Source organism: Diceros bicornis, chromosome 26 (genome assembly GCF_020826845.1).
Source record: "Diceros bicornis minor isolate mBicDic1 chromosome 26, mDicBic1.mat.cur, whole genome shotgun sequence".
NCBI classification, from domain to species: domain Eukaryota; kingdom Metazoa; phylum Chordata; class Mammalia; order Perissodactyla; family Rhinocerotidae; genus Diceros; species Diceros bicornis.
The window spans coordinates 31,865,209-31,877,254 of NC_080765.1; the positions used below are offsets into that span (position 1 = coordinate 31,865,209).

The 12,046-nt window shown below is 43.6% G+C and overlaps 1 protein-coding gene across 1 annotated transcript in view; it reads left to right on the forward strand.

The window, feature by feature from the left end:
• Window positions 1-238: 238 nt before the first annotated feature.
• Window positions 239-12,046, forward strand: part of LOC131422019 (basic proline-rich protein-like) — a 42,954-nt gene continuing 31,146 nt past the window's right edge. Inside the window, exons 1-4 of the mRNA XM_058568875.1 lie at window positions 239-300; window positions 777-879; window positions 2,109-2,167; window positions 2,637-2,704. Coding sequence (XP_058424858.1) covers window positions 239-300; window positions 777-879; window positions 2,109-2,167; window positions 2,637-2,704 — 292 coding nt within the window. The remainder of the gene's footprint in view (window positions 301-776; window positions 880-2,108; window positions 2,168-2,636; window positions 2,705-12,046) is intronic.

The window sequence follows — 12,046 nt, forward strand, 5'->3', positions numbered from 1 at the left end:
AGCTAACATCATACTTAATGGTAGCCCTAGGAGGGACACTCCATATGGCCCCAGGTGTCTGCCACTGCTTGGCATGCCCATGCCCTGCTGGAGGGTGAGGCCAAGGACGGGGTGAATGTGAGATCTGGGGAGAGGGGAAGGAGGAGTGGGCAGCCCAGCTTGGTGACTAAATTTGCCTGCCAGACCAACCTTCACCTGCCACCGTCCAATAGATTCACTGCCTCTGTGCTCACCAATAATGCTGCTGCTGCTTCTGCTACTGCTGCTGCTGCTTCCAGGTCCCAGCTTGGACCAGCACAGGTGAGTGATGGACCAGCCCTCCGGGGATGCAGTAATCCTGCAGGATTCCTCCAGGCCTTTCTAGGGGTGCCCAGTCCCTCATTTGTTCCCAGGGACCCAGGAGCTCTGTTCCAGAGCTCTCCCTAGGGGCCCGCATTCACTCACTCTTCCCAGGGCCCAGGAATCTTCCAAGCATTAGCCAGGGGTCCAGTGTGTTCCCCAGACACTCGTACACAACACTCTATAACCCCCTCCTGCCATCCAGAGCCCTCCTGATCCCCCGTGGCCTCAGGGCCTGTGAACTGACCCTTCTGGGTTGCCCAGATAAGTGCTCAGTTTGGGGCTGGAGGTAATAAAATATGAATATGAACATCAATGGTGTGCCTGTGTTGTGCATTCATTCTGTGGATGAACTTGTGCTAAATGCAGTCCCTCTGTAATTCTCTCCAATCCCCATCAGAGAGAGCCTGGGGCCCGATTCTTTCTGCTGGCCCCAGCTTCCTGGGTGGCCCTGTGCACCCAGTAGATGACCAGGACACAGAGGTCCAGAGAGATGCTCCAAGCAGCCCCAGGCACCAGCCTCTCCTAGATCCCACATGGGTGAGTGAGGGACCTGCTCTCTGGGAATCCAGGAGTCCCACAGGACTCTTCCAGACCTCTCCAGAGGTACCCAGTCCCTCATTCATACCCAGAGGCTTTCACCCCTCAGCTTTCCCCGACATGAGCACACCCACTCATCTCTTCCCAGGGCCCAGGACTCCCCTAGCCCTTCCCCAGGGGCCCAGTGTCCTCCCCACACACCCCTCCCCCACCTCTATAACCCCCTCCTGCTATCCACAGTCCCTCTGACCCCCTGGTCTTGGGTCCTGTGAACTGATCCTTTACTCTCTCTGTCCTTGGGGCCTGAGATGGGACCACTGTGGGGAAAACCAGAGGCTGGGAGAAGCAGGGGCAGAACGGGCCGAGCCTGGGGGTGGGAGAAGCACATATTGTCTCCTTCTCACCCACCACTGGGGTCACCCATGGAGAGATCCCCTCTGCAGCTGCCCATTTTTGTGGTGCGCTGACACACACACTCACAGAGAAATAAGATACCACAAGCACAGAGACACACAGGCACAAAATCACCCCCATCCTCACCTAGGGACTCAGGCATAGGCCTCATGGACAGGCTCACACACAGACCCACACTGCAGACACAGGCAACGGCCCCTGGGGGGAACACACAGACACACACACACACACACACACACACACAAACACATACACACTCAGGGCCACATGAGACAGCCCCACAGGGCAGGCCCTACACACATTGGACACACACAGAGAGAACACAGACACTCACACATGCACAGGTACAATCAGGAACACACAAAGGGGCGGGGAATTCACACACACAACCAGTGCACACAGAGATATAAAACACAGACACATACAGATGCTCCAGCAGGGGGACACATGCCCAGAGACACACACAGAGATTTGCACAACCAACATACACTCATTCAGAGATACAGACACAGACACACAAATGCATACAGTGACACACAGAGGGAAACAGTGCCATACAGTGGAAAACTCACATCCACAATCAATATATTCACAGCCACAGAAACTCATACTCACAGGTCCATAATGCAGATTTACACACCCAAACACACACATGCACACACGCACACTCCCAGGCCTTCACCCCCCACCCCAGCTTGCAAGACAAATAGCCCTGGCACTCAGTGGAGGCCACTGCAGGCAGATAGGATGAATAGACCTTGGCACGACCTGCCCCACCTAAGCTGTCATGGACGGGGGTGTTTTCCTGGTTCCAGATTGAGTGCTGGCATCGGCCCCATGCCGTGGCCTGCTGGAAGGCTGTGCCTGGGTTGAGGTACCAGAGAGTGAGCAGGGTAGGGTGGCTCTGCGGACAGGGCCCTGGGTAGGGACTGGGACCCTGACAGGATGCACTTTGAGTGGGGGTATTGCATGGGGCTTAGCAGATCCTGAGGTCAAGAGAGGGAGAGAGATGAGCGTCCCCAGGACCCTGCCATGTGTCAGAGTGGGCTGCACCCTCTCCCACAATAACAATAATAACAATAATGCCATCAGCAGAACTATTATATGACAATATTATCATCAGCACAACAATGACTGACCACCAGTCCCAGGTCGAGGAGCTGGGGTGTGACCATGGCCGCCACTTTTGGCCTCATCTTCCGAGCAGGGTGGATCCCAAGTAAAGCTGGGCCCTGGGCAAAGCTTCTCTCTGGCCCCTTCTCCCTCTGGCATCTCCAGGCCTCAGCCTTCCCCTCTCCCAACACCCCTGCCCAGACCTGAGTCCCCTTTGACCTTTTTCTCAGCCTGGGTACAGCCCTCTCCCTGACCACTCTGAACCTGACTCCACATCTGTGCGAGGGGGATAGAGATGGTACTGACCTCAGGACCCCATAAGATGATGCCTGCACAGTGCAGTGCTTAGCACAGGCCCGTAACAGGAGGGGCCTTCAGTTGTATCATTATTGCCTTTAAGGTCTGCATACCTTTTAAGGTGCCAGTTCTGGGAAGACAGATGCCCCTGGGAGATGATGCTGCTGATGTGCTCAGGGGCTCAGCACGTGGCTGCTTCTTGTCCTTGTAACAGTCTTTGGACACAGGCATGGACACTCCCATTTTAATGAAGGAAACCCGCTCAGGGTCACACAGCTGGGAAGCAGCACAGCTGAGCTTTGAGCCCAAGGCTCCTGGTCCGGGCCCCAGGGGCCACGAAGGGCTCCCCTGCGTGGGAGGCTGACACTGGCTTTGGGGGGGCAAGCGCTCCCTCGGCTGTGAAAAAGATCTCACCTGTTCCAGGCCCCCAAGCTCTGTCACTTCTCCTTCTTTCCCTCCTCCCTGCTGGAGCCGTGATCAGGGTGACCCTGGCACCCTTCCTGGAAGTCCCCAGTCCCCGACAGGCTGGGCCTCTCTCCCATTCACTTCTGGGCTAGTCTGACTTCCACCCCTTCTGTACTGGTCTCTCCTTGTATAACCAGGACAGGCTGGCTCTGGGGCTCTTCAGGCAGGCAACAGCATCTCAACAGAATTTAGTATGCACTGTTGTTATGTTGTCCTTGTTTGGTTTTGCTTGTTTTTTTACGGTTTCTTTACATTTATGGTAGAAGACATTGGTTTTCCATTATAACAGTGAGGGAATGTTTCCTGTTCGCTGTAAATTTGCGTAATAATAAAAAGTGGTGGGATTTAAAGAAGTGATTTTAATCCTCCTTGGGCCTGAATGAGTTGGGGAAACACTGTGTGCAGTATGCAGAACAGCACCTTAGGAAGCTCAGGATGGGACCCAGGAAAGATGATCATGAGTGGGGTTTGTCCCAGTCACCTGGGTCTCTGGACCCCTATCCACCTGCTTGGCTCTCCCTGCCCATCACTCCTGGTGCTGCCAAGCCTCTGGGCGTTGTCCCCAGGTCACCCAGGAGAGAAGATGATGAACTTCCTCTCTTAAAATGCTCACATTCCGGAGATCCTGGGAGATCAACGACGAGAGAGTCAGCTTGGATTTTCCCCAGTTTGGTTCATAATGTAAAGCCCATGCTAACAGGTAGCAGGGTGACATGGATAAGTGACATATCCACCATTGTTGCAGGTGTGAAGATGTCTGGTTAATTGGGAATGATTTTGAGATCATACAATCTTGTCACACAAAGTGGAATATCCAGGCCAGAAGAAGACATATTTTATCATGATCATATCATTCAGTTCAAATGTAGCCTCCTTTCCTTTGGGATTTCTTCTTACAGTCATATTTTATTTATAAAGGTACTTTTCAATTTTCAAACATATGAGAATTTCTAGTTGGCTTTCTCTAAGTGGCCTCTAGGACAATCACGTTACCAGAAATGTGCTCTGTGTGATTTCATTCCTCTGAAATATATTAAAATTTGCTTTATAGCCCAAATAAGTAGGGTTAATTTCGTAAATGTATCATATCTTCTTAAATTAGTATGTCCTAAACAGTTATACAGGTATAGATATGTGGATACATCTGTATGATTAAGATGATTTGCTGTTAACATCTTCTGCATTTTACGGATGTTCTGTCTGCTTATTGTATGAGCTGCTGAGAGGGGCGTGTGAGAACCTCCCACTCTACTTGTCATTTGATTCTTCTTTCACTTTTGTCATCCTTTGCTTTATATGTTTTTCAGCCAATGGCCATTGGAAACCTTAGGAAGTCAGAAAGGAAAGAGGGAGCGCCCGGAAGTGGGGAACAGGGAGCCTGGGTTGGGAAGCACCAGAAACCAGAAGGTCTGTGAAGGTTCCAGAGAGGACCTGTCGTTGAGATGGCTCCTGGTGGGGCACTGGGTGGGGGAGGGGCATTCTAAAAATGAGGTCACACGGTGTCCACTGTGATGAACCAGGGGTGAAGGCAGAGGATTGGTCAAAAGGGAGTATAAAGCTTCGGGGTTGCTAAGGCAGCGCCCAGACAGGAGAAGACTCGGAGGAAGACGAAGCCCTCGTCCCCTCCAACTGCTCCTGAGAGTCCACTTCACTGCTCCTTGTGTCCCGCTGACCTACTGACCTACTGACCTGTCTGAACCCTCCTCCTTCCCTTTTAGGACTTGATCTGACCCAGTACTTTCCCTGATCCCCTTCTTCTTCTCCTCCCAGGTACCCAACACGCCCTTTCCTGCCACATCCCCTCCTCAATCCTACCCCCAATTCCTACCCCTGTCCCAACTCCCTCCCCACCCCTCTCCAACCCCTTCCCTACCCCTCTCACCCCACCACCTTCCTGGCAACCTCAGGACCCCTGAGAGGACCAGGACATGGAGGTGCGCACGTTCATCTTCTGGCTCCTCCTCCTTGGGTCTCCTGGTTCCCCTAACATGAATGTGAGTAAACATCAGACATCAGTGGTTTCTTCCTTTCTGTGGTTAAATGACAGCTTTATCTTATGATCCTTGATGGAAACTGAGTTTTTCCCGAAGACCAAGGACTTCAGGGCAGGTTTCTTGACCAGCCTGAATGGGTTTTGGCCACAGCTGTCCACATCAAGTTCTGGGTCCTGTCAGCATTGCTTGGACCAAACACAGTGGAGCTGACAGGATGGAAACCTGAAAATAGTAACTTTATAGCATCAGGAAGGAAGGATTTGTGAATATACTGAAAGCCATTGAGTTGTAAGTCTTCAATGGGAAAATTGTATGATATGTGAAATGTATCTCAATAAAATCACTTTAAAAACATAAAGAACTCTTATTTAATAGGAGTCATGGGAGTTAGACTAGCTCCTGGAAGCCTTGTGAAGATCCTGCTTCAAGCTATGTAGGTGTAGGGTCCATCTCATGTGTAGTTTGTTTTCCTGTAAGTACATGATTCATATACGTAAATGCTGGCAGCCCTGGGAAGAGTGGTGTCTAAGCGTTGGTGTTGGTGCTAGTCTGTTAAAAAGGGAAATGTCATTTGTGCTCTGTGCTTTCTGGCTTGTTGACTTTTAGCAACTTCTGAGTCGTCCCTTCCTTTCTGCTCTTGGAAGCTGCTCCCAGGGACTCTGTGTCCAACCAGGTTGATAGGAGCCCTGAGAAGTCCATCAGAAAATAAGTGGCTGCATCCTGCTGGGATGTTTATAATGGGGAAATCATTAGGAGTGACATGACCATGAGGTGAACGAGTTGTTGTACTTTCTTTAGTAAAGTGTTCGTGTTCAGTATTGATTTATGCAAAGCAAAAAGGGTCCTTAATGTCCTCAGGATTGTCCAAATATAAAGAAACTCCAGACTCCTACTGTGAAAGGTTTCACTTTGTCATTGGAAGCCACCTCTCCCCCCAGGAAAGAGAGAGAGGGAAGGACTGAGAACACCCCATAGAGATAAGTAGATTTGTTTTGATTGGCATGCATCAGATTCTTAGGGATCTGGAAAGGTCCAGTGGTCAGGAACAACCCTCACATTGAGGCAGAATCATCCCAATGAATACCTGTAATCAAAGAAGAATCTATTCTGTTTCCTTTGAGTCTATGAAGGAGGAAATTTCTTGATAGTCTTCATTGGAGTTTTTCCCCCTCTACCTAGGCTGTGTTCTCATAGATGAGTTACGCTCTCTTTCCCTACCTCATCTTTGAGCACCTGGATAAACTCACTTGTTTTGCATTTCCCACATCCACCCTTGCTCATGGTCATTGAGTATCAGAACCTCTGCTTTTTGGCCCCACTGGATCTAATCTAGGTAGGAGTGAACTACTGACATCAGCTCCTGACAGTTGCCAAATGTAACAAGAGTGCCCATGACTGGGGATGCTTAACCAGGTAGTGACAAGATGGTGTTTTTCTTTTTTGTGCATTTGATCCACATGTTTAACCATTGTGCTGAGCTACTGCTTTCTCTCAGACAGTGGTGACTCAAAGACAGCGTATGTTTCCCGTGAGCACATATTTTACTGACCCCAGCTGTGAGGGCTGAAGATGAAAATTTTATAGATTTCAGAGGCTACTTTCTAGGGAAGTTTTATTTGCACAAAACTGAAACTTGGTATGTAGATTAGTATGAGTTACCCTGTGAGTTTATTTTCTTCTAAAGTACTTATAAATCTAGTTTTTGTAAAACGATATGGTTGCTTTTTGTTTTGGTGAACATACATTCTAGAAATTTTGTATTCTTTTACAAATTAATTTTCATGGTTGCTATTGATTGATTTAGGTTCAATACTATGAAATATGAATGTGAATTCTTTTTATTGGCTATTTGAAATTGTGTTTTCAACTAACCTCAATTCTCATAGTGTTAATCATGATACAAGATCATACTATTAGGCAAATCTTTATGTACTTCAGAAATCTGACATTGTGTGCTCTGGTTCAGAATCAAAGTGAACACTGAAAGAAAACACTGAAAGAAACTTGGGCTAAACAATAATCTGGAATTAATTTTTCTTGGAATAATAATCCCAGTATTATTATAATAACAGCTGCCCATCTCTCTCAGTTACGTGCATGTCTATAAACATCTCTCCATATATTATTCTGATTTGTATCTTTAACACGCATTTTTGATTGTTATTTTTCCCATTTTTCTATACATCTTGACATATTTTTGGAGATGTCCCAAAGAAATTTTCCAGCTACTTCATGAATATACAATAGAAGACCTAGGTTTCCTATCCACTATAAGTTTGTATTTACTTATTTTTCCATTATAAGTTGGCTCATATATTCTATGTTCTGTTAACTATTTAAAAAAAAAACATTTGCAACGTGTTTGTCAGCAAAATAAAGCTCTAACAGTTTGTGTGTCACATACTGCTTAAGTGTGGTATAATTTATGTATAATAACAGCACATTTTTAATGAATACAATTTGTTGATATTTGACTTATGTATGCAGCAATGAAACCATCACCACATTAAGATAGCAAACACACTCATCACTCCTGGAAGTTTCCCCCTGCTCCTTTTTGATCCATCTGTCCTCCCTCTCCTCCATGAGGAGATATTTGAGGGGTGTGGTTACCTCCTGGAGGCTTGTTTAGGGTTTCTAAAGATGACTCTTTGTGACAGATATATTGTAAATGTCTTTGAGGTTTCTGATTATCTCCAATATTATTTCAGCTAGTCCATATTCTGCCTGACTGTTTCCGTCTTGGGCCTGGTGATTTTGGAATTCTGTGGAAGTTGACAGTTGTTACGGCTTCCCTGAGAATTTCAGCATATGCTGTTTTCCTCTGGAGATCTGTCCTTGCTGTGAGTATACTAAAGTACCTTATGGGTATACTTTTAATCATAAATAAGTAGGAATTTTGAAAGTCACTGAACCTTTTATTTGAATTCAGTACTACACATTTCCCACTAAGTACTGCTTCCACTGCATCCCACAAATTTTAATAAGTCCTATTTTCATTATCATTTAGATTGAATTATTTTAAAATTTCTGTTGAGATGTCTTCTTTGACCCATGTATTCTTTAGAAGTGTGTTGTTTAGTCTCCAAATTTTTTGTAGTTTTCCAGCTATCTTTCTATTATTGATTTCTAGTTTAAATCCATTGTTGTCTGAGAACATAGTTTCTATGATTTCTATTACTTGAAATGTGTCAAGATGTATTTTATGGCCCTGAATATGTGTATCTAAGTGAATGTTCTATGTGAGCTTGAGAAGAATGAGTAGTCTGCTGTTGGATGAAATCTTCTCCAGATGTCAGTAGATCCAGTTGATTGATGATGCTGTTCAGTTTAACTGTATTCTGATTGAATTTCTGTAAGCTGGATCTGTCAATGAATGACAGAGGTTTTTGAAGTCTCCAGCTGTAATGATGGATTCCTCTATTTCTCCCAGCAATTCTATCAGTTTTTCCTCATGTGTTTTGACACTCTGTTGTTAATACATACACATTAGATATTTTATGTCTTCTTGGAGAATTGACCTCTTTACCATTAAAGTTATGCCCCTCATTATCCCTCATAATTTTCCTTACTCTGTGATGTTGTTTTGAAGGATAATTTCACTGGTGATGGAAATCTAGGTTGTTGCTTCTTTTCTTGTAACACTTTAAAGATTTCATTTCACTTTCTTGTTGATTGCATGCTTTCTGAAGAGAAGTCTGATGTATTTCTCATCCTTGTCCCTCTGTGGGTAAAGTTTTATATTTCCCTGCTCTTCTGCCCGCAGCTTCTTCCAAAATTTCTTCTTTGTCTTTGATTATCTGTAGTTTGAATAGTATATGTCTAGATGTAGATTTTTTTTTAAATTTATTCTGTTTGGAATTCTTTGAGCTTCCTGAATCTATGGTTTGGTGACTATCATTAATTTTGGGATATTCTCAGTCATTATTGCTTCAAATATTTCTTCCTTTCCTTTCTTCTCCTGATATTCCCATTATGTATATGTTACATTCTTTGTAATTGTCCCACTGGTCTTGAATTTTACGTGCTGTATTTTTAGTTTTTTTCTTTGCATTTATGTTTTGGAAGTTTCTACTGACATTTCTTCAAGCTCATTGATTCTTTCCTTGGCTATGTCAAGTCTGTTAATGAATGCATCAAAGGCATTCCTCATTTCTGTTATGGTGTTTTTGATTTCTAGAATTTCCTTTGGATTCTTAGAGTTTTCATCTCTCTGTGTACATTCACCATCTCTTCTTGCATGTTGTTCATTTGTTTCCTTAGAGCCATTAGCATATTAATCATTGCAGTTTTCAATTCTTAGTCTGATAATTCCATCAACTCTGCCATACTGAATGTAATTCTAATGCTTGTTCTCTGTGTTCAAACTGTGTGTTTTTTTTCTTTTAGTCTGCCTTGTAAGGTTTTGTTGAACACTGGATGTTGTGTGCTGGTTTAAAGGAACAACTGAGATAAATAGGTCTTTAGTGTGAGGATTTATATTTATCTGTCTGGGGGTTAGGCTGAGTTTACTGTTAGGTGAGACAGGAAGAAGAGAGAACACTGGAGTCCAGTATCTCCCTTCACCTAGGTCACGTAGTCTTTGGAAAAACGCCACTTAGGCTCTGCTAAAGTAGTTTCTCTTGCAGGCGAGCCTTTTTAAGAAGAACAGAATACTATGAGTTTATTTCTAAGTGGCTATTTCTCCCCTCTCCCTACCAATAGCATGAGGGTATTTTTATTTAATAATTACTGTGGGAACCTATTGGATCCCTGAAGGTAAAATTCACACATATATGGGAGGTCCTTAACACTGGGCACCATGGCATTTTGAAATGTCTTTCTTGTCCACACTGAGCATCCAGGAATTCATCAATTACAGTATAAGTTTTCCTACCATGGTGTTCTGGTTCCCATGGAGATTTCTAAGCTTGGGCTTCTGCACCAATAAGTGGTGATTGTCTGTACTGCCAGTCAGTTTCTCAGATTCTGCAGGCAACAGTTGGCCCTGCGCCATCAGTTCTCTGATAGATCTATGAAGAGTTTTTGATTTTCAGTTCGTTCGTTCAGCTTTTTCCTTGTTACGTGGACAAGAGTGACAACTTCCAAACTCCTTACAAGCTGGATCTGAATCCAGGAGTCCAGCTCTTTTATTTGTTTCCTTTATATCACTAACTTGAACACAAATCAATGTTTTGAAATGGAAGTTAACTTTGTAAAATACTCTAAAAAGAACTCAGTGAGTAAGACAACAATATGTTCTCAATGAGAAAACTACAGTTTATAAACCCTGACCTTTAAAAAAGAAAATGTACATATTAAGTATTTTGTGAGCCCATCTCTCGTCCCACTTGCCCCTGCCTCTGGGATTGGGTAGAGGCAAGGGGCAGAGAAGCTCGCTGTCTCCTGAGCATCGTGTGAAGTTAGAGGACTATCCATGATTTTCCATTTGCCTTCCATGGATGCATTTTCCTATAACAACATTATTATGCCTGACTTTTGATACTGTAATAATATTCCAGTGTCTTGGCAAGTTTTGTGGACTGTCCTCAGCATCTGATCATCATTTAAAACTTTTGAATGGGGAAATATGTTTTAGGGGTCAAGAAAATGAATCTTTCCATGGTATTAAAATGGGGCCCTGCCTGGATTTTATTGAGCTATAATTCCACCGGGGGTGACTTGGATCTGGGAAGCACTTTTTGCCCTTTCTTCAAATGTTAGCTGTCATTTCTGTTGTTGCTTGTGTGTTTTCTCTAGCCATCTCCCATTCTCTTTCTCATTTAATGACCCTCTGTTTTTAGTGGTATAGAAAAATCATAGGACCTGATGTGTTGTAATTGTTTATCAATTCAGCAAACAGCCGAATCTGTGTAAGATTTCAGAAAAGCTTTCTAGTGAGTGAAAGAGGCATATCTTAGTACAAAAATTTTGCCTTTTCTTTTTGTAATTTTTTTGAGGCTTTTAAAACAATCCCAGGTTCTGGACTTCAGTGTGGATATTGGAATTGACCCAAAAAAATCAAATAAATAATGCATTAGTGTATTTATAAAAATGCCTGCCACATTCATTATGAAAATGAAGTGATTGGTGTTCATTTAACAGAAGGTAAATAAATCTTTTGGTCAAAAATAAGTTTTTACCTTTGTGGTCTTTATCAGAGATGGTTTGTGAAGTATCATGACTTAAATAGGAAATTCTATTTTTTTTCTTATTTTTAATCCTATGAATCATTACACTGAAAAAATGATTTTTATAATTTCATTTGACTATTGTTTTTATATTTTATCAGGAACTATAGGTTTTTACTAATAATATGTTTTGACATCAAATTTAATTTTGTTTCTTCCTCTCCTAGATAAAGTCTGGAGTATATCAAGGTAAGATCTTAGGTTTTAGTTTTCTTTGTAATATTTTCTCAGTATGGGTGTTTGATGTGGGTTTTAATTCAATTGGGAGTAAATACAGTGGCTTCTGATGTCTAATTGACTTTTTAATACTTGAAAATTTTACTCTTCCGAAGTTGGAGTCTAAATGACAATGTAGAGGGAGTTGCCAGCTACTGAGATAAGAGAACAGAAGGAGGAACAGATCACGGGAGTAGGGACAATGGGACGAGTTTAATTTTGCATAGAAAGGTTTAGGAAACAAGTGATGGTATGACGCTGCAGTTTGGAGTGAGTATGTTGACATGATCTGGCTCTTGGTGAAATGTAAAGATGAGAAAACACTATTGAAGACTATCAAGAAGTTTACAGCTTAGAGAAGAACCCAGATATTGCCAGGCAAAGTGTGTGTCATGACCATGGGTTATGAGTGTGAAGTGGAGGGAGCCACTCTTGCCAGTAGAGAATGAGTGGAAATGAACCTGATGTAAAATAGGGATAAGACATTCTGTATGGGCT